The sequence below is a fragment of the Vipera berus genome, assembly GCF_964194415.1.
Source record: "Vipera berus genome assembly, chromosome: 5".
NCBI classification, from domain to species: Eukaryota; Metazoa; Chordata; class Lepidosauria; order Squamata; family Viperidae; genus Vipera; species Vipera berus.
Genome location: NC_138207.1, coordinates 27,795,689 through 27,819,871, shown reverse-complemented (window position 1 = coordinate 27,819,871; position 24,183 = coordinate 27,795,689). Strand labels below are relative to the sequence as shown.

The 24,183-nt window shown below is 37.2% G+C and overlaps 1 protein-coding gene across 1 annotated transcript; it reads left to right on the top strand.

Annotated features, from left to right (window-relative positions):
• Window positions 1-16,095: 16,095 nt before the first annotated feature.
• Window positions 16,096-17,188, top strand: AGTR1 (angiotensin II receptor type 1; the record flags this gene model as incomplete). Its single annotated transcript, XM_081329912.1, has 1 exon — window positions 16,096-17,188. One exon carries the CDS (start codon window positions 16,096-16,098, stop codon window positions 17,182-17,184), a length of 1,089 nt encoding a protein of 362 aa, XP_081186038.1. The 3' UTR covers window positions 17,185-17,188.
• Window positions 17,189-24,183: the final 6,995 nt, after the last annotated feature.

The window sequence follows — 24,183 nt, the reverse complement described above, 5'->3', positions numbered from 1 at the left end:
ATGGGGAAGAAATGGAGGTAGTGACAGATTTTATTTTCCTGGCCTCCAAGATCACTGCAGATGGGGACTGTAGCCAAGAAATTAAAAGACGCTTGCTCCTCGGGAGGAAAGCCATGGCAAATCTAGACAGCACACTAAAAAGCAGAGACATCACCCTGTCAACAAAAGTGCATATAGTCAAGGCTATGGTCTTCCCAGTTGCAATGTATGGCAGTGAAAGCTGGACCATAAAAAAGGCTGAGCGCCAAAGAATTGAGGCCTTTGAACTATGGTGCTGGAGAAGACTCCTGCGAGTCCCTTGGACTGCAAGGCGATCAAACCAGTCAGTCCTAGAGGAGATCACCCTGACTGCTCTTTAGAAGGCCAGATCCTGAAGCTAAAACTCAAATACTTTGGTCACCTAATGAGAAGGAAGGAATCACTGGAGAAGAGCCTAATGCTGGGAAAGATTGAGGGCAATAGAAGAAGGGGACGACAGAGTGGCTGGATGGAGTCACTGAAGCAGTAGGCATGAGCTTAAATGGACTCCAGAAGATGGTAGAGGACAGGAAGGCCTGGAGGAACGTTGTCCATAGGGTCACGATGAGTCGGACACGACTTCGCAGCTAACAACAACACAGATAAAAACAAGTAGAGTTTTTCTTAGTTTGCTATGCTCCATGCAGGGAAGTCTCAAAAGGCAAAGAAGGGAAGGCACTCACCCCTCCTTAAACAACTTCCATGTGCTCTTTAGGAGAAGACCCGGAGAAAGTCAGAAACGGACAGGCTGGTGTCCTTCAGAGTTTTTGAACTACAGCTTCCATCAGTGAAAGAATCCTAGCAAATTGCAAGGGTGCGTGGCACCTTTAGTTCAAAAAAGTAGGAAAACGGTTCTTTTACCTGGTATTTGTACCTGATATTCTATTTACTGATCGTTCTTGATCCAATGGTAGCTTTTTTGTTTAAAACTTTTTTATGTATATCTCCAAATACTCCTGGGACTAAAAGAAATTTTATTCTGCTTCTGCTTTCATAGCTGACTTTGCACTGACAAATGGCATTATTGTTGTATGTTAATGTTAAAATAAATAGCAAACAAAACACTTTTAGCGGTTAAGATCTCTTGTTACCACTGTTTTGTTTCCTCTTGCTTTTGAAGTAGGCTTTCCAGGAAACTGATGATTTTACTTGCTTGCTTTTTGCTCAGCAAAGGAATTAGGCAATCATTATCTGGAATGTTGACAAAACTTACAGTTATGTTTGTCATTCGATTGTTGAAACATAAAATAATGAATTTAATATGTGTAGGCACAACCCCATATCTGACAACTAAAACTTTGATATTGTAAGAAATCACCTTAAACCACACTCTTTGGTGGACTAACACTGAGCTATGAATTATCAGTTGTAATGCAAGGAAAAAAGGAAGTGCAAGACTAGCATGTTATCCTACATCTCAGCGAGGAAAGTTTTTATTTTTCAGTGGTAATGATGGCACTGAAGGACAATATTTGTAGCTTAGCAATGAGGGGTCCTTGGTGCTCTCAGAACTAGGTTGTTTTTGTGCAGGCATTTCATTACCAAGCACTAGCACTGAAGATGTTAGCTAGTTTGGGTAATGAAATGTCTTCAGGAGCCAAGCTCAGAGAGCACCAAGGACCCCTCATTACAATCCTGCTCTACAAATATTCTCCTTCAGTGCTATCATTACCACGTGTGCTATGTTCTATTTATCAATAGAGTATAGATTCTGTAACAATTTGCCTTTAACTCAAGAAATTAATACAGGAAGTTGCTTTACATCAAACTACCATATTATTGATCCATTTTTCTCAGTAGAATATGCACAGATCAGATCCAGCTCTCTAATTCTTCAAGGTTGTGATTGGTGCTACCTTGTGATGCTGGTGAAATCTGGGAATTTAGGCATGTTCTGTCCCAGTGAATTGTGTCCACTTCTCTATTAAGAGTTCAGTTTGGGCTTCCTTTAAAACCTAGTTTCTTCATATTGTATCTAGTAATTAGGCTGTTTTCTTCATTATGTTATTAATCCTTCCAAGATGGTAACCTAGGTAACTTATATACCAGTCTTCAGAACTATCAAGGTGTTGTTAATTATTCTTAATTTGATACTCAAATCCTCTTTCTAAAATCAGCTTATAAGATCCTGTGATTGAAGGAGAGCTAGTTTGCTGTAGTGGTTAAGGCTCTGGTCTAGAAATCAGGAATCCATGAGGTCTAGTCCTACCAGGTGATCTTGGGCCAGTCATTCTCAGCTCTAGGAAGAAGGCAATGGGAAATTATTTATGAGAAAAATTTTTCCATGCAAGAACTTGTCCATGTAGTCACGAGGATTCAAGACTGACCCACTCGCAAGGCACACCCAAGAAAGGAAGTAGTTGAAACAGTCAACATCAATGTGTCACACCAGAATGTTCATGTATTTTGCATAGGATGAGACCCAATGCCTTTCAGCTTAGTAAATTTGTCATGTTGCCATCCAGTCTAATGTAAAAAAAATCTCTTCTTTATATTGCTCTTCCTAGTTGCAATCTTTATACTGAATATGTCCTAGTGTAGAAAGAATGTGAGTAAAAGAAAAAAATCCTTACAGCTTTCAATTTCTAAAAATGGGCAAAAATATATGTTGTCATCTCTGGAACAGTTGGGTACAACATCTCTGTTACCATATGCCATATAATATGATTTTCCGACACTTCAGGAACTCCTGTTTTTCTTCTCTCACCATCATTTTCTTATTAGAAACTGGGGAAGTGCCCATACTGTATTTGAGTGTTAAATTCTTTTTTTTTCCCTCAGCCTCTAGTAATGCTTATTCCCTTCTTAGACCACAGATATGCAGATATTTTTCACTCTTTTTTTCCAAAACATTCCTGTTTTTCCCCCAACCTTGGGGAAATCTGTGGCTTTATTTTCTCTTTCGGATAATAAATTCCCTATTAGAAGACAAAACATAGGTTCCATAACTAATATAAATATGAGAGATTGTGATGAAAATTTAGAAAAATAACATTTCTGTTTTTCTGGCATGGCATAATGGTGTTTGTGATTCATTATTTTTCTCCTAGTACCTAAGTTAGGGGCTCATTTAGTTTCTGTAAGAATCATAACTGCTATCAAAATAATACTCTTTGTATCCTGATATTTCATATCCCTCAGTTGAAAGACTAGGACTGATTTGATGCTGAGATATAGTTGTTGTTTTTTTTAAAAAAAAAGTATATTTGGGGAAGTAATTAGTTTAGGTGATGCATTTCTACAAAAAAGCACTAGGTTTCTGTTATTCTTATTTCCTAAAAAATATCTTTGGCCCCACTGGTATATTTGGAAATAAATATGAAGCCAGAGTCAGTGAAATTGAAGTGTTTTATTTTCCCGTCTTTTAAATGATCTCTCTAAATACTTAACCCAATCTTAACGTCCATTAACTTGTTGAATGCGCTGTTTTTGGCTTTGACTGTAACAACATTACCTTTATATACTGTGTGTTCATATACACATTTTCTTTTCACGAAACAAATGTATAAAATCATAAAAATAATTGAAATGTAATAAGGTGAATATGTGGGTTAGAAGCTAAATAATAATAAATAAATAAATAAATAAATAAATAAATAAATAAATAAATAAATAAATGTTATAAAAAAGAAAACAGGAGGAGGAAGAGCTATTATTCTGGGTGTAAATCATCACCAATCATCCTGAATATGAAGAAGAGTCAGTACCATAGATAAATAAGTGACCTGAAAGGAAGGTTGTCCTTTCCACTACATCTCTTGAAATAAAAATAAAATGAAGTCAATAAGCCTGCATTCAATTAAAATAACATTTTGTACTGTACTGGTGGGAAAAAACAGAGTTTTATAATGGGCATGACCAAATCCCACTGACTGATTAGGCCAAGGGGAACCTACCTAATTATCAGATTAAGGGGGGGGCTCAATAATCTTATTATATGATTAATTCAATATAACAAAATTGATAAAATGTAGAAGAAGGAGTGGCAGAACCTGGGGGCAGGGGTCAAAAAAGGAATCAGCCTAGAATCTCTACATAGTCACAAATGGACTAAGTCCAGCCTGCCCTTGAATTCCGTTAACTTTTATCTAGCGCCAAAATAGTGCTAACCAGGGCTTTTTTTCTCATAAAACACTCAGAACGGCGTTCCAGCACCTTTTTTTTGAAGAAAAAAAAAAAGCTTTTGCACAAGATGTGCTGCTATTGGCTTAAGCCTATTGCAGGCTTTGCTCTTTTGTTCATCAAACTTGTCGGACCACCTCTGAGACTTTTCGATCCTTCAAAGTACGTTGATCTGTGGTTACTCAGAGGACGACATTCGGCCATAGATACTAAGAGCAAGGAAAGGAGTCAAGAAGATTTGCCAGACGAGAATTGGACAAAAGTTTGGAATTTTCTATGAACATTTGCCTTGAACACAATAAATTAAATGTATGTTAAGAATTGAATATATAATTGTTTAATTATATAAATATATAAATAAAATTATATAAATAAAAGATTAACAAGATGAGAGTTCCGGCACCTTTTTTTTTTAGAAAAAAAACCCTGGTGCTAACCATTAATGTAGTAGATTCCTGGGTATAGGCATGAGTAAGAATAATTCAGTGTAATTGGAATTTCACATGTCCTGATCTTTCATGTCTGGCATTAGGTCACTATAAGAAAAAGAATAATTTTGGTTGGAAGGAAGTGTTCCTATATACCCCTATTTTTGGACTATTAATTTCAGTGAATAAAGGTAACAGAGAAATAGTGAGATTGATCAAATGTGCATGGAAGGAAAGAGTCAGGAAGGGATATCAGACTTTATATCCTCTAATCAGAATTTAAAAGGATTCTGAAAGAAATGTGCTGTATATCTGAAAAAATATTTCTGGGGCAATATTTTGCAACTCAAGTGAGTTCTTCATTTTTCTTAATATTGATTTTTTACTAAGGTAAGCATACACTTTTTCATAACTAGATTCAGTAGGGTTATGGATTACAAGCATTATGTGACCTTATAGCAACAGAAGTCAAAATCTCAGTCCATGATTTACTATAGCAGAATATTAGGTTAAATATCAGCAGATCAAAAACATACTAAAATAGCAGCAATTAGCAAAGGAAAAAAATCTATTATTATCCTCTAATCTACACAGGGAATAAAGTTTATCCTCCTTTCTGTTATTAATTTTGGAACATGAAGAAATTCTTTAAAAGTATAGATACTATTCAGTAATGTTAAATTCTTTTTCTAAAAATAAATATGTTATACAGACCTCTAGTGGTCAGATTCTGCATTTGTTGAAAAGTACATTTTGAACCAAATGAAACCATTTCATTCTGAGTAATATAATTACCTTCATTTTCTACTGAAATAATCTTCAGGAAAAAAAATACAAGAATCTAGCTGAAAATAGCTTTATTTTTTTCAGTTGTCTCTAGCCATGCTTTCAGAAGATATTTTCACACAAAGCAATCAAAATTGCATTTATTTGAAGGTGTCACAAGCTTTGTTTTTTTCACACTTGCACAAAGGTTTTTAAATAGTCTTCTTTGTCCCTCCAACAGCACCCTACACACAACAGCTAGAGGCTCCTTTCAAAGGCACCCCATGATGGCTGGTGGCAAAAATAAAACAATCTGCTTCCCCTGAGAGCTTCAGTTACCTACATTTAAGCTATTTTGCTTCCTGGACAGGTTAAATATTTTTTAAAAACTCTTAAAATTCTGCTTTTTTTACTCAGATCTTCCATTCTTTTTATGCTAATATAACCGAGGAACAAAAGGACAAATTATATTGCTTACCTACAGTGTTGCTGTTCAGCAATTAGCAATTTGATAAAAGCTATTTTTTTCCAAAGTACACTACAAGAGTGAAGTTAGAATCTTGACATGGGAGAGATGTCAACCTTTGCCTTGAGGGAAAAGTTTCCATAGAAGTCAGATGAAACTTCCCCACTTCCCCATGTGAAGGTACATATGGGAGCCAAAATGAATTAGAACAGGCAAAAGAAGGTAAACCCTCATCACACACATTTATCGCCATTGAGATCCCAATTCTTTGTAGATCTCCCCAGTTAGGGGAGATGCCATCATGTCAGCCCATCGAGGTAGACCAGATTAGGAAAACATAGTAATGAATGCTACTAATTTTATTATAAGATTATAGTAAGGGAATCTTGCAAGTCTGAATGCCCCCCTCCCTTTATCTTCCAGTGAACTAAGTAGGGTCAGTGCTGAGACACTTTCTCCATCCCCATTCCTGCTTTGGACTCTGATTTATCTTATTTATCTTGATTGTGGCTCTTGTTTCTTGTTTCTCAAGCTTATTCTTACTGGCTATTAGGGCTGAGCTTTGCTTCAGATTTGATTTCAAGATGGTGTTTCAGAATACTTTGGTCGGTGTGTAAAGCAGGCATGTGCTTTCCTAAGATGATATGGCAGGGCAGAAATGGGATCCCAAGAAAAGATTTAGCTGCTTTAAAGAGTTACAGATGGGTACTACATGCATTGACACACTTTTAGAATCAGATTCAGAAATCCTGCAAATGCCTGGAGTCCATGGCCTTTCCTTTTATAAACACCTTCACATAGTTGCATGAATGATTTCATAATTAGTTTGATCATCAGTTAGACAAAAGAGTAAATGTATAAAAAGAGTAAGAGTGAGATAATTTGTTCACATTAATACAATCTCAGACATTCAGTCTAGATGTGCTTAAAGAATTGTTTCCTCTTCAAGTCCAGCTGGACCTCATTCATATCCACCTCTGATGTCATCATTAGTGGTGTTTAATCTGTCCTGAAGCTTTCTGGTGGGCTTTTATATCTGCTGTTTCATCTATCTATTGTATGTTGCCTCAGATACTTTTAAAGCAGAGAGGAAATCAAGCTATGAACAATTTCCTGGGGATAAAAGAAGCAGCAGTTAGCATTTCTAAATATGAAAGTAAAATGAGTTGAATTGTTCTCCAAGCCAAAAAGTGGATCTTGTGTTCACCTTTTACCCAAATTACTCTTAATCCTTCTCATAGGGTGCTTTATGTTACACAGATAAAGCACTGAAATGAAGATCCAAATCAATCAGCATATCAATTCAATAAGGATGATATTAGCAGAAGTCTTAGAAGTCTCAGTGAACTGGGGCAGTGTAGAACACGGGTGTCAAACTGGCCATGTCACATGACGTGTAGCGACGTATCACAACTCTTTTTGCATTGCCGGCAGTGGGATGGGCACAGCTTCGGTATGATGAAACCGGCCTGTGGGCTGGCAGTTTAACACCCCTGGTGTAGAAGAAGGAGTGGCAGAACCTGGGGGGTGGAGTCAAAAGAGGAATCAGCTTAGAATTGCAACATAGCCATAAACAAAGTCCAACCCCTCCTGAATTCTGTTGACCTTATCTAGCACTGAAATTGTGCTAACCTATAGTTGAGTAGATTCCGGTAGTGGGATTCAGCCGGTTCACACCAGTTTGGCAGAACTGGTAGCTAATTTTTTGTTGCCCAGGCCCATGGACTTCCAGAAGCGGCATCCACCCAGAGAACCAATTGTTCACATATTTGAATCCCACTACTGGTAGATTCCTATGCACGCATGAGTAATAATACATCAGTTTAATTGGAATTTCATATGTGGTCCTGGTCTTTCACACCTAACAGGCAGTCCCTATATTTTGGCCTTTAGAAATAACACCCTACTTTGTGGATATCAACAATAAAAAACAACCTCTTCGGAGATTTATATAACCCTATTGAAGGACTCCCAAAATTCAAATTTCTAAACTAAAAAGCATAAATTTTATAGTTAATTATCATGCACATCACAGTCTTGTTCTAAACTACTTGGTAACTGTTTATTGGATAAACCTAGGCTCAAAAATGATGGGAAAAATAAACTGTATTAACTGTGTTGACTGTGATGGGAAGAAATCAAATGAATAAATAATTGATAAAAGAAAAACTTTGATTCTGGTTTAATGCTGCTACTCACAGAGAAAGATAACCTAGTAAAGAATTAGAATCTCCCCCCCCTCCTTTAAAATTAAAACAGTTAAATTGAGTGCCATGAAAAATGGATGAAAGAGCAAATTATTGGTTAAAGTGAAGACTTAAAAGTATGTTTATAATAAATTATATTGTTCCAAACTAATGTTGAGCCAAATTCATTTCAGAGTGATCATTTACTCTGAAAGTAATGATTGGACTTAATTGCACCAAAATCTAAATTTTGATCCCATATGCGAGGTGATAAAGGAACAGAAAACTATTCACGTTCTGTTTGATTATTTTTATTCACCTTTCTTTTACAAATAATGCTGGCCAATCAGAAATTACACCTGCACATAATAATATTGCAATATTCTGTAGCTAACTAGAACTGAGATGATACCCAGCTTTACATTTCGACCCCAAACCACCCCAGTGATGCCCTCGACGTGATATCCCAATGCCTGGAGGCGGTCCGGGTCTGGATGGGGAGGAACAGGCTTCGACTCAACCCTGACAAGACTGAGTGGCTGTGCGTACCGGCATCTCGGGATATTCAGGATATCCCACCCCTCACTATGGGGGGTGAGTTATTACCCCCTGTAGATAGGGCTCGCAACTTGGGTGTCCTCCTAGATTCACAGCTCTCCCTAGAAGACCATATAGTAGCTGTGACTAGGGGGGCCTTCGCCCAGGTTCGCCTGGTGCGCCAGTTGCGGCCCTATCTAGACCGGGATGCCTTACGTACGGTCACTCATGCGCTCGTGACCTCTCGTCTTGACTACTGCAACGCTCTCTACATGGGGCTACCCTTGAAGACCACTCGGAGGCTCCAACTGGTACAGAATGCAGCCGCGAGAGTTGTGTTGGGAGTTTCCCGACACTCCCATGTCACACCTTTGCTCCGTGAGCTGCATTGGCTACCAGTTGTCTTCCGGGTGAGGTTCAAGGTGTTAGTAATGACCCACAAAGCCCTACATGGCATGGGTCCGGAATACCTTGGGGAACACCTGCGGCCGGCGTCAACTTCCCTCCGCCCAGTACGCTCCCACAGAGAGGGCCTCCTCAGGGTGCCACCGGTCAAAGAATGCCGACTGGTGGCCCCCAGGGGGAGGGCATTCTCTGTGGGTGCACCGGATCTTTGGAACCATCTTCCGGTCGAGCTCCGGATGGCGCCCGATCTCCGCTCCTTCCGGCGCGATCTTAAAACCCATCTTTTTGAACAAGCTGTCCTGGCCTGATGGGACGGGGTTGGATTTTATAAATGGATTTTAACTGTTAATCTGTATTAATTTATTATGGGCACTGTTTAATTACTTTTTAATAATTTTTAATTTTTGTATCTTGTTTTTATGTATTGCCCTGTTCACCGCCCTGAGTCCTTCGGGAGAAGGGCGGTATACAAATTAAATTAATAAATAAATAATAAATAAATAAACTGAATTTCTGCTGAAATCCAACAAAAAGCCACTACGGTGAATCCGGTTTTCTCTCCTGATGACATGGATAAACCCAAAAAGCTATGAATTAATTGCAGAACTGAGAAGCTTCACAATCTTAACAAAATTGTGCAAGAACTTGCTGGAAAGAAAGTGCTGACTGACTTTTTTTATCTCCAGGTTTATTTTGCTTAAGGTCATATTCCCAGATATTTTCTATTCCTCTTAAGGAAGTTCTAAATAGAAGAATATAAATCATACATGAGAATTCTTTTGTGTCCAAAAGGATCAATTTGTATGCCTGTGTGTGTGTGTGTGTGTGTGTAGATATAGATATAGATATGGATGCTATACTTTCGTTCAATTTGCACAAGAACAAATATTTAGAGATTTGGCAATGAAATAATCCTTCAAATAAGATGTTCAGGTGACCTTTTTACAGAACGTATCCACTTACTGTCAAGAAGGCCCTTGTTGGAAAGCAAATGCTGAAAAATTATTTTTCCTTGAAATCTGGCTTACAATCCTTGCTTATGTGATTGCTGTTAATGAACTTGTCACAGGAAGCTGCAGCCACCAGTATCTCATCTTGTTTTTCATTTCAGCGAAGTGCTGTTTACCTTGTAGAGAGGCCCAGCATCCTTCTCCGTTATCTCAGGCAGTTTAATTAGAAGGTATGATCATCCAACATAGGAAATGAGCATAGTGCTAAATAATAGCTGGTGGAACAGTATGAAGCAACAGCACATTCTCATCAGTGACTTATTATAATCATCACAATTAAAAAAGAAAATAAAAGGTCAGCCAGGACAGTTACATACAACAGGGATTAGCAGCTCTCCATATAATTTGATGAAAGATTGAGCCCTCAATGATCATCACATTTGATGCCCCTTGAATGAGGGCCTATTCACAAAGACTACTTTTACCTTTCAGTGTTAGGGAGGTCAGTCCACAATCTCGCACTGCTGCCAAGCTTCCCGCTGACATTTATGGGAAAAAAATCTGCCACAATAACTTATGCAAGTTGCAATAGTACAGAAACAACAATTTGGCAGTTATAATTGTGATGCTTGTCACAATATTTATCCAGCTTAAAAAGTAGACATTTCATGGTATATACATGACATTTCATGTATAATATCTGAACATGATATGGGAAGCTTCCTTATGCTGACCGACCTCCAAAGTCATATATATGGTTTACCGTATTTGGTTTGGCTAAGTAGGACATGTAAATTCAGCCATTGTGGCTTGCAAACTATGTTTTGTTGCTCATATGTGATATTCAGACCACAATGGCTTGCTCAATGATGAACTATGTTTAAAACATAGTGTTCCTTATGCATAGAATGAATTCAAACTGATTCCTACCATTGGCTTCTCAAACTCTGTTGTCCCTGAATTTCAGACAAGGGTTCTTCTTCCTCCCTCTGCCTGGTGATAGATACAGAGAACCTTCTCTATAGAAGTCTGCGTCTTACACCAGTGTTTCTCAACTTAGCAACTATAAGTTCAACTCCCAGAAATTCCCAACTGGAATATCAAGAAACACTGCCTTATACCATTAAGCTATCGATCAGCAATCTCTAGGGAGCACCAAGGTCATTGTAACACTTGTGATCTTGAGGGGTCCTTGGTGCTCTCTGAGCTTGCTTGTTTTCTTGCAGACATTTCATTACCTTAACTAGGTAACTCGTGATCTTCTGTAGTAGCAGTGCAGAAGAGCATTCTTAGTTTTGAGGAGTTTAGTGATTTATTTTGATTTCTCCTTCATTTTGCACTAGCCTACTTGGAGTTTTACTGAATAAAGAAAATGGGGAGGGGAGGATAATCATGTAGCTTCAAAGTTTTTTCACTGTGAAAGTCTTAGACCAGTGGCGGTGAACCTATGGCATGCGTGCCAGAGGTGGCACCCAGCTCCGCTGCCCCCAGCAGCTCCCTCTTCACCAGCAGCCCCCCTGGAGGAGAGTTGCTTCCGGACACGGCCCGCACGGAGCAGCCCAACCAAGGACATGGCAGCCGGGCAACAGAGATAAGACTCTGCCCTTGTGCCCCATTGCGCACAGATGATGCTGCAGGGTGCGGGCGGAGGGCATGGCCACCATGGCACTGCTGGGCCACCTGGGCAATCTGCGGTGGGCCATGGAGGTGATGGGTGGCCCTGCAGGTGGGTGGAGTGGGCGCAGAGTGGGCGCAGGTGGGGGCAGCAGGGTGGTTTTGGGGCACTCGGGTCTCATCACTGTCTTAGACTTTCAATTCTCATCCCAGAGTTATGTGCCAGCCAGTACTGTAACTGTCAGGTCTTGCGATCTCCTGACAATAGAAGGGCCATGAAATCAGCCAGGTTTTAATAAAAACCTTGGGGTTGTTGTTGGTGGGAGCTTCTGCACAGACCAAGGTGAAAACTGGGGCTGTGGAAACTGGCTACCCTCAAGGCATCTCAGGTAGCATTAAGGACCTGCTGGCAGCTTGTAGGAGATTTGGGTACCATCTTGCTTGTTATGTTTTGCTTTTTAACTCTGTTTGGCTGAGCTAACAAAAAAGCTTAAAGCCCCTTTATTCACTGGTGTGCTTATTGTCTCTGGATCCAAAAGAAACAATTGCCTGGCACCTGATCACTGCCCTGACATTTGGCAAAACATCTTCCTACACTGAGCTGGAAGCATTGCAAAGAGTTTCTCCATGCATTCACTTCAATGCAAATGAAAACTCCTCGCAGTCAAGAATGCTACTTTGTCAAGCATCACTGTTTGAGTATACAGAGGTGGATAATGACAAGCATGATCTTACTGGGATTTACAGTATTAATGATTTCTGGCACTGTTCATTCCAATACACACATTTGTTCTTTTCATGTACTATTGTTTCATAGGAAGGAAGGAAGGAAGGAAGGAAGGAAGGAAGGAAGGAAGGAAGGAAGGAAGGAAGGAAGGAAGGAAGGAAGGAAGGAAGGAAGGAAGATAGATTTGAATAATTCCTGTCTCTTTTTTTAAAAAAATGATATCTGTTACAGGCAATCAGAAAAATGGCAGCATAATATGAACTCTTATCAAAGAAGGCACAAATAAACTAAGTGTCTTTTCTTAATTTCTTTAGGTTAATTAAATATTCAGCTTTGCAAGGTTCTTCACATTGAATTCCTGATAATAATTAATCACATTGTGATTTACCAAACAGAGGGGTAAAACAAAAAGGTCAAGGCCAAAATGTATTATTGCCTTTTTAAAGCAAGTAAAAAATAAAAAAGGTAACAAATTTTCACAATGCATGTTCTAATGAAAATAGTATCTCAACTGATTGCTTTACTTGAGCCAGGTTTAATCCCAATTGTATTTTGATTAGCTAAAATCAATGCTGTTAAATAATCTGCCACAAGTGACATTCTAAATAGAGCAAAGAATCATTTATAATAATGTGAAATTCTTTACTTTTAAACATATTTCATACATTATTTGGGGGTTTAACTTTTTTTTCCTGATTGGTCGTAGGCAAATCAAATGGATGTTAAGTAGATATTGCTGTTTCAAAAGTGGGAGCATTGTAATTTTCATTATATTTAGCAAGGAAAAGTAATAACTTAGTGAAAAACAAAAGTATTTTCAGAACTGTCATGTGCCATCTATCTCCTTTAGCTGACATCTTGATTTTCTAGTCTAGCAATAATATATATTGATTAATTGTTATGCTTCGTACAGTACTTGTTTTTCAATTTTCTATACTAGTGCTATTGCTGTGAATTTCAGAGCAACAAATTTCTTTCAAAACATTAGTTCTCTTTTGGTACAAAAATCCAATTCGGATTTAGCAGAGGTTCCTATATACAACTTAGGTACTGGGCTGTTGTATCTGAAAGATATGAAAAATGCCAAATAAATAACTGCCAAGGTCAGACATAAGATAATATGTCTCACTGTTACCTTATCATGAGAAATTTATACAGGTGTTACTTTTTAGGACTCCATGATGTCAAATGAAAATTCTTAAACAACAATAGCAAACAGTATAAATTACTGAGAGCAACTTAATGTTCTGTACATATTGTGAATCACAACTGACTGCCATAAGAGTTGTGTTCTACAAGCATTGGGAGTTGTAGTAAAAAATATTTTAAGAACATCATGTTGAGCTGAAGGCTCATGCACTTTAGAGCTCACTCAGAAAAGCAATTGTAAAATGTAAAATGAAATAAAATTTCCTATTTTCTCTACGTAAGTAGTTTAAAACATGTAGAACAAGATGTGTATGTATTTGGGGAAAGCTAGCTTATGATATGCTACGTTCAAAGGATTACATTTTATTAAATGGATTTTATTTGTTCTGTTTCATATAGTGACTGTTTGTTTGCAGACTACTAGAACATGGACAAAGAAGCAAAGATGACTTAAAAAGATTTACTTTACTGAAAATATTTTAGTTAAACTCTCTTTCTTCCACAGTTGATCACAAAAGCCACAAAAATGGTATCCTTTTCATCACTACCCATTAAATCATCCCAGTATGCTTCAACTTCAGAAACCAGCGGCAGGACTAGCCTTCCATAAATGCACTCATAAATGCACTCTAAAACAGTTTTTCTACAGCAGGGGTCCTCAACCTTGGCAACTTTAAGACTTGTGGACTTCAACTCCCAGAATTCCTCAGCCAGCTGGCTGAGGAATTCTGGGAGTTGAAGTCCACAAGTCTTAAAAGTTGCCAAGGTTTAGGACCCCTGCTCTACAGCACAGGTGTCAAACTTGCCACATTACGTGACACGTTGCAACATATCGCAACTCTTTTTGCATTGCCAGGAATGGGGTGGGCGCGGCTTCAGTATGATGAAACCAGACAGTGGGCCAGCAGTTTGACACCCCTGCAGGGTCTGCCGATTTCAAAGTGTTATTTCTTGGTATTGTGAATCTGAATCTCACAAAGCCGGAACTAAATATTGTTCATTTTTAACATAGCCGATAGCTGAGAGTAAAAAACATCTTCCCTTTCAAACTGGAGAAATATTCAAAGTTTCCAGTTTGTGAATTAAGAAATCTCCCTCCCCTTTTTTTTTCTTCATAAAAAAGAGAAGGATGGAAGTTTCTTGTGCACTCAAAGTGTCCCTATTTTGCCAGCTAGTAGGTCACTGACAGTTGGGACCAGATGGCTGCTTCCCTCTGCTAATGGCAGTGTAAAATTGCCAATATTGATTTCTCCCCCCCACCCCCGAGATCCAGCTAAAGATTTTTGGTTAAAATCAATCACATAACTAATTACTGGGTGGTGTACATGATAGGGTAACTGTAGAAAATGTGCAAAGTGGCTATGTTGACATACCTAACATATTTAATCTTGTCTCTGATTTAACAATTTTTGAATTCATGCAGTACTTTGAAGTCACCAGTCAATCGGCGTTTGCAAAAGTGGCTAAGCCATAAAAATCCCAGCCAAGTTTAGCACGAATCAGTTTATACAAATATAGTCACCTAGTCCTGGATAAGAATGCTGTGTGAACACAGGCAGGAAAGTATGGTATTTGTTAGCCCTTCCAAATGTAAATTCATTTACTTTACCTGTTATGTAGGCCTACACGCTTTCAAATTCACAAGTGACACACATAGAACCCAGATCTTTTTATTAAGTAGTTAAAGAGTTTTCACATGACAGTCAAACATTGACTCTAATAAGTTTTTCTGCCAACAGAATGTACTGCTAATCATTTGCTATTGACAGCAGACCCAAAATAGAAAATTATTTCATTTTTTTAAAAAAAATGTTATAATCAGTATTAAAACATTGTTTTGAGTCCTACTGATTTAACCAGGTTGGTTTTAGCATGTGCAATGTGAATTTAAGAATGAAGCCAGTATACTTCCTAATCATATCGAAATTGCCTAAATGTCAAGGCATCTACATCAATTCAGATAAACAATAAAAGTTCCTGAATTTTTTCTTAATGTCTGCTAAACCTCTGTGATCTTAGACAATGCCTTTAAAGAGTCGTTAGAATGCACATTTAATTGTGTTCTTTGTCTTGGTATTCCAAGATCAGCCAGAGAAACCTATTCAGATGCTTATTAAATCTATTCCTAATGTAACGGATACAGAACTCTAAGGTATTTGGAATCTAGCAGTTGAACTATATTTAGTTTTTGCATTGATAACAGAACACTGGGAAAAGAGCAAGATCTCATTTATTTACAGTGCTGTAATGTGTCAAGATTACAAGGTCACCTTTTGTTCTAGTGAAGTCCTAAAAAAAACACTGGTTATACCTAAATTCAAGGAATATTTAAACTATTAGGTCACAGAGTTCAGTCCAAAGCTTAAGTCTGTATGCTATTTAATTTGTTATATCAACAAATGGATGAATGGGAAGCAACCATAAAATACAATGTAATACTAAGCAAAAGTGTTGCTTCAGGGATATCATTGGGCACACTCAGCTAGTTTAATATGGTCTCTGCCCAATGACAGCTTACATGTCAGAGGAGACCAAACTACTGGATAAATTATCTAATCCATCAAAGGGACCTGATGTATTATAGTAGTTTAAAATAGTGTTAAGGAGCTGTCACATGAGTGCTTTTAATACATTGAACCAGAAAACAAGAATAATAACCTTTTAATTTTCCCTTCTCAGGTGTTGTTGGTATCAATTTCCCATACAGCCTCTAGCAAAACTGATCACAATGAATCTAAATATCTCTGCAGAAGACACGGATAAAAAGAATCCCATTGACTGTCCCTCCATGGGAAGACACAGCTACATTTTTGTTATGGTTCCGACTGTTTACAGCATCATCTTCATCATTGGTATATTTGGAAACAGCTTGGTTGTGATTATCATTTACTTCTACATGAAACTGAAAACTGTGGCCAGTGTATTTCTGCTTAATTTAGCTCTGGCGGATCTGTGTTTCCTAGTAACTCTACCATTATGGGCAGCTACAACAGCCATGAAATACCATTGGCCTTTTGGCAACTGCTTGTGTAAGATTGCTTCAGTTGCAGCAACCTTCAATATGTATGCCAGCGTCTTTCTCTTGACGTGCCTCAGTGTAGATCGTTACTTAACAATAGTGCATCCCATGAAGGCCCGCCTTCGACGCACAATGCTTGTTGCCCGGGTAACTTGCATCATTATCTGGCTACTGGCAGTCCTTGCCAGCTTGCCTGTTGGGATTCACCGCCGTGCATATGTCCTTGAAAATGAAAACATCACAGTATGTGCTTTTTGGTATGGCACACGCAGGAATTCAACCAATCCCATAACTATGAACATTGGATTAGGCCTATCTAAAAATATTCTGGGCTTCTTAATTCCTTTTGTGATCATTTTAATAAGCTACATATTAATCTGGAAAACTCTGAAAAAGGCTTACCAGTTTCAGAAGAATAACGGCAGAGGTGATGACATCTTCAAGTTGATTGTTGCAATAGTTCTTTTTTTCTTTTTTTCTTGGATTCCTCATCAAATATTTACTTTTATAGATGTGCTGATTCAGCTTGATGTGATTAAGAGCTGTGATGTTGAAGATATTGTGGATACAGCTATGCCCTTCACAATCTGCTTAGCTTACTTTAACAACTGCCTGAATCCTGTCTTTTATGGCTTTTGGGGAAAAAACTTTAGAAAATATTTCCTTCAGCTACTCAAATATATCCCTCCAAATGTCAGGCATTCCAGTTTGTCGACAAAGATGACTTCTCTTTCTTATCGACCCTCAGAAGATTTAATCCGCACTTCCAGAAAAAAAGGATCTCTGGTTGTTGAGTGATAATATGGCAGCACATTTTTTGCTGTTAGTTGCTCAAAGTGACAGTACTCCTCTTCTGCAGGGTTGGACCATCTGAAATACTTCATCCTTATGAAAACTGGGGCCTACCTTCAAGTTATGAAGAGGAACATCTTAAATAAAGAATGCAGGCATCATGCCTTCCAGTGTCAGAGCTTGGTGGGATATAATGTGTGGTAGAACATCTAATCCATCTACATGTAGAAAAATATCTGAAATTATCTTGTGTTCCCTTATACATAGGTGTTTTATAGAACACTTGTTTCAGAGTCCTGAAAGGAAAGGGAAAGGAAAGGAAAAGAAAGGAAAGGTGTATTTCAAGAAAGTGAAAGAACTCCCTGCTTAACTATAATCAAATCCTCCCTGTACTACATTGAATTACATACACCCATCTTCTTCAGAGCCTGAAAAGTACAGAACCGAACTCATGCATATCAGTAATACCATAAAGTTTTGAAATAAGAGTAAAATTGTAATGCAATATAGAATGAATCCATATTTAGATAAAATATTTTTCCATGTTCAATTAACACTTGCCACATATACAACTAAAGTATCACATTCAGAATATAGCACTGTTTCTAAATGTAGTTGAACAAAAGCTTCATTCTGAAGTTATTTCCCTCTCTATGAGTTTTTGGCAAAATATATCTGGAAAATTTCTGTTTACTTTCACACAATTTTAATTGCCTTTCAGAAATTACTACATTACTGCTATTGTTTATTTAGTACAGTTCCTTTCAAAATGGGCGTTAATACAGAAAAGTTTTGATAATACAGCCTTTTCTATAATGGTATCTTCTAGATGCTTCAGATTACAACTATAATGACTGCTGTACTATCAGCTCAGTGCAATGTACCTGGGAGACACTTTATAGGTCATAACCTGCATCTTGACTTAACTGAATTCAGAAGCAAACTGGCAACCAATACAGCTTGCAGAGCAGAGGTTCAACATGTATCAGTCTTGGGGTTCATATAACTACCAGTGCCATCACATTTTTCACCAGCTGTAGCTTCTAGATACTTAGATTCCAGGGAGAGTGGAGTTACAGGGCAACTTGATACACAGAAAATATCTCACAGATACTCAAATTTGCATGTGGTAAATGTTCATTTGGGAATTCAGGGAGGTTGACTCTACATATCTTAAAGTTGCCAAGTTTGTCAACCACTACAGTAGAGCCAACCAAATATGGGGTGATGCCAAAATGGCACTCATCCACCATCCCTGTGGACATAGACACATGTGTGTACACAAATAGACATACTATATTAATTAATATATAAACAAGACCCATTAAAGTATACAAAAACTAAACCAAAAGAATATTCAGAGTCTAGAGCTATGTCAGCAATAAAAAGAAAGAGGTATTGTTAGTATAGAACAGGGGTGTCAAACTCGCAACATCACATGACTTTTTTTCCCCATTGCTGGCAATAGGGTGGGCGCAGTTTTGCTATGATGCATCTGGCCTGCAGGCCAGCAGTTTGACACCCTGGTGTAGAACCTCTGGTAGGATCAGTAGGTATTAAAATCAGATGGATTTATTTTCTAATTGCAGACTAAGCACCTGTACTGTCTATATTCTTTTAGTATCTGTTATCAATCTCCAGAGCTCCTAATCACTATATTCCTGTGTATACTTTTTGCATACTTTTAAATCTGTAAAACATTTATTTTGTGCAAAGAAAATCATGCAGCTATAATTTTACATTAATTAAAAGTACCCTTGATCATATTGAGGATTTATATCCAGTATTTTAATTCTGTATCAGATAATGGTCAAATAACTGCAAGCAAAGAAGACAGAGATTAATCATCATACCCACTGCTGGACTTATCTCTGTCTTTTTAACAGAACATTGGATCGATGCTTCTAAGGCTATGTAAAACTGGCTGTCTTAGTCTCCAGGTGGTCAATCCTGCATTGCCAAACAGTCAAAGGATATGGATTACTTGTTTAACATTGCTATAATAGTATATTACAACTTTCCTTTAAGAAAAATATGTATTCTGATAACATCTGCTTTGAAGATAGTAGAAGGATCCTTTATCTCTATTAACATTTCTGTGGGTGCAAGACCTTTAATTAAAGCATTACTTTAATGCCTTTAAGCAAAACATTGTGTTCCTTCACCTGTTACAGTACCAATTCTTCACTATTGGTGATGTTGACTGGAACTATTAAGAGTATAGCTTAGCAATATATTTAAGAGAAAGATGCATCACACTGCCATAAGTCATTAAGATATAAATAGAAAAGGAGAATTCTGTTGTCCAAAGCATTGTCTTGCATAAAGATTCCCCAAACATGAAGGACTCAAATTACATAGAAAAAGATTCCCCAAACATGAATGACTCAAATTACATAGAGAAAAGATAGAATATAATGTCCAGATGTTCTACTGGAAAGTCCAAAGGAAAGTAGCATGCATGTATGCATCAATAAAAGTAGAACTATTTCATAAGCTGAGACAAAATTTTGTTTAAGTCTTCAATCACATGGAAAAAGGTAGTGAACTTCAAATGTGAGTGCAGTTTTCCTTTATAATTCCAACTGAACATCTGCATTTGTTTCTTAAAGGATCAACATAAAATTATGCATTTACTTTTATTGTCATCTTTATTTCAAAGTATCATCTTGAAAACAGATCACATTGCTCTCTGTTTAAACAGAAAACATACATCAATTCTTTTTATTTTCAGTTATTGCCACATCTATTAAAAAACACTTTTTTCTGCTGGCGGAATTATTTTTAAATGTTGGCTTGCTAAATTTGTAAATGAAATTATATTTATTTCTATTTATAAATAACAGTACTTTATTCTACTCATTTCCTCCCATCATGAATGTAAAGTAATTTCTTGGATATTTAGTATAAAATGTAAACATGCACAGAATGGATTAACTTGCAGAAAGGTAGCAATCAGTTGGTGGTACAGAAAACATGCAAAACAAAATGTATTTTTATGATATTTTGTTAGTGATTCCACAATAGTATATATTTGAAAACACTGATATTAGAAGTCTGTTTAAAATATTTGTGAATTATCTATGGATTTAAATTTCTTTTAATAGTTTCATCCTTGCACATACAAAAATGTTCATTGTATCTGAAATTTAGTTTCATGTTTGATACATCTAATATCAAATGCAAACAAATTGTTAATGCTTGTAGTTTCCTTTGTTGGCTCAGTATGTTGTAGCTAATGTTCATATGCATAGCATAATTACACACACACACACACACACACACACACACACACACACACACACGTGTGTGTGTATGTAATATAGATTCTATATCTTATGAAAGCTGTGAAAAATAAAATTCATATATATTAGTATTTCAAAATATCATAACTGTTCCCACATTTGTGTTATTACAGATCACTAAGTCCAGAGCTAGCCAATGCTATTTCTTAAAAGAAGCAAATGTCATTTTTTTAGCATCCCAATAAAAAGGACTCATGATAAAGCAGAGAACCAGATCTGTCTCCAAGTATCAAAGAGAAGAACACCTTAGTATCCTTACACCCAGGATTTCATTAAAAGTTGACAGAATAAAATAGCAATAGCACTTAGAGTTATATACCACTCCCCAGTGCTTTGCAACACTCTGAGTGTTTACTATGTCAGCATTATTACCCCCAACAATCTGAGCCCTTATTTTAATGATCACAGAAGGATGGAAGACTGAATCAACCTTTAGCCCATCAAGATCAGACTCCAGGCTGTGGGCAGAGTTTCCCTGTGTATCACAACCTGGCCAACTTGAAGATGTTGCTGGTTGAAAAATTCTAGGAGATGAGGTCCACACGTTTTCAAATTGACAAATTAATTTAGACTGCAGTAATTAAAACAAGAAATGCTTACATTTGTCATATAATTGCAATATAGTCTGTTATTCTGAAATCCTATTTTATATATACAGAATCTGAAATGTGGCACTTTTTGGCAAATAAAGTTGCCAAATTAAGGAGTAAAAGGCAATTCAGTACATTCCGAATCTCTGTTCAAATGAAAAATATCATAGCAAAATCCATAAGGGAAAAAGAGAATACAATCAGAGAATGGGTCCAGGGATTATAGTAGAATATACTATATTGATAGTACTTCTTTATTTTCTGTATAACCTCTAGGAAAACCACTGAATTGATACCAATTTTCATAGGATCTGAACTATTTTTAAATGAATCAGGAGCCTTGATATAAAACAATCCAATCCTACAGAATCTCAGTTCTAAAACAGACTATCCATTTAAACCATCAGCTGGGAACCTTTTAGATTATACATTAAGTTCAGTGGTGAGATTCAGCCAGTTCACACCAGTTCGGCAGAACCAGTAGCTAACCTTTTGTTGCCCAGGCCCAGAATGGGCTTCTGGCAGCAGCATCCACACACAGAACAGGTCGTTCACATATTTGAATCCCACCACTGATTAGGTTATATATTTAGGTTATACATGGGGATTTGCAGCTGCTGCTATTTTGAGAAAGTGATGAAAGCAGCACTGCACTATCAAATCTTTCCTCACTTTTGGATAATTACAGTACACTGAGTAACAATAGGTACAAAGAGAGCTAGGCTTGTATCACAACAGGACAGCACAGCTTTTGTCAAATTGACCCATTTCACACACAGGTCTCAGATGCTTCTTATGCTGTTCTGCATATTTTTACTTAACCTCCAAGTAGCATGATTCTTATTTGTCCCAATCCAATTGAATGTTGGAAATAAATTGTGGGGGGAAAATCTTGAGATTCTTTTTATGAGCTGGCTAAGTTTCCAAAAACTTTAAAAAATCAAGACCAAATTTGGTGTAGGTGTTTGAGCAACGAAAGAACATATGCATTAAATGTTATGCTTCCCAGTATGCATGTACACACAGAGGGAGCACAAGGAGAGAGCTTAAATACTCACGTCTACTGCTGGTAGAAGGGATAGAAAAACACTCCGAACACATGCTGTGCTTGCTTTCCCTGCCTTTTTATTTTTACAATCCAATTGAATATTGGGAAGAAACTACATAAAGAGACTCATAAAATAATATGATGGAAAGGAATCTTATAGTCCAATTACCTTCCCAGGCAAACAGCTGTCTAACCTTTGCTTGAATGCTTCCAATGATGGAGCACCTATGACAGTAGGAGGCCAGCTGTTCCACTGCACAATGGTTCTCATGGTCTCGAGTTCAGAATGGTGTGGATACAGAAAATTCTCCCAGATTTGGTGTGACAATACGTCCAGTTTTTGTTTCTAGCATCAGAAAGATCCTTTTCCCATTCGCTTTGGATAAAGGGGTTGGCAGCCATATTGACCTCCTAGGAACAGTGGTAGCTATTGCAGACACACAAATGAGGGAGACAGGAAGCACAAGTAGAAGTACTACACAGCTTTATTAAAGATACTACAGAAATTAAGAATATGCAATTTAGTAGAAAAAAATAGAATTATATTTTAAAATGTGGTGATTTATTCTGGATCCTTCTTTATGAGAAAGCCACATTATTTCACTCATCATTTTCATGGTTCTAAACACATATGTGTTACAAAAGCACAAAAGATACCGAAAAGTCTTTGATGCAAGGCAAATTAAAATTCATGTATGAAGCTGAAGAATTCTTGGCAGATTTTCAGTTTCAGCTGTGATGTCTTGCCAAGGACAAAATTGACATGATCCATGTTGAGGATCATATTTGTGTTGGACAAGCTGGATTTAACAAACCTAGAATCTATTTGGCCAAATCCATTAGGCCATCTAATGTGCTTCCAGTTGCTGAAAAACCTGACGTTTCCTGATGCAGTTGCCAGAATCGCCAGCCAGCACGCTTGCTAGATTGTTCAATTCATCTGGAAGGAATTAGATAAGACTCTCTAATGCATATAGGAAAAGTGTAAAAAAAAACAAACGGTTCTCCCCTCTCCAATGGAGAAATGTGTTTCCCCCTCCCAGTGGAAAAAATTATACTAGGTTTAAAACTTTATTGGCACTTAAGCATATTTTTCCCTGATTGAAGCAGAATTTGTGAAATAATTATATGTCCATGACAAAAGCTGCTAATGATTAGCCTTCAAGAACTGCTGTTGTTTTCTGACAGTTCAGAAGCTGGTTTTGTTTATTTCAGGAAGGGAAGCATCAAATCTTTTATGGACTATCCAAACTGAACAGACAGAATAGCAGTGCTAATTATCTATTTCCATCATTTCACTAAAGCTCTCACTGTAGAATAGAAGACTTGGGTAACAATTTAGAATCCTAATTAATTCTTGTCAGCAAGTAATGCTTCTTTGAAGTAATAACATTCACTTTACTGCTCAGCACTAATATTGTGTCATAAAAGGTGGCAAACGCATAACCCAAGAAAAGAGAAAAGATTATATGAGACAGCAGAAGTGAAAACATTATCAACTAAAGCAAAGAGATGTGTTGGCAAAAGAAGAAAAATGTGAAAGAAATAAAGGTCAGTATATCATAAATTCTGTTTCATGTTTGTTTTGCTAGTTGAGTTGTCAGTGGCTCTCACAAATGATTTTGAAGAGTTATTGTTTCACATGGAAATTAAATCGAAGTGAATATTTTATTTATACATTTATTTAAGAAATTTCTGAGCCAAAGTGGTGAAGGTTGATATGCCACAACAATATGTTTATCTTAATAAATTGTCACAATTTTACCTAACAAAGAAATGTTGGGGGCAATTATCCTGAAATGTGTGTAACACAACATACCAAACAACACAGATATATGTAAATATAAGATCTTTGTAAACAGCTTTCAGAAATTCATTTTCAAGATACATGTTATACAAACAAAGGGGTGGCAGAGATGTTTATCTCCCCAACCCCAGCAAATGAAATTATTTCAGTCCTGTCATTCATTTAGCAGTGAATTCAGATTGCTCCCATAAAATGTGTGGAAGAATTCCATTTACATTCCTGCTTCTAGTTATTTAGGACTATTTCCTGTGCCTT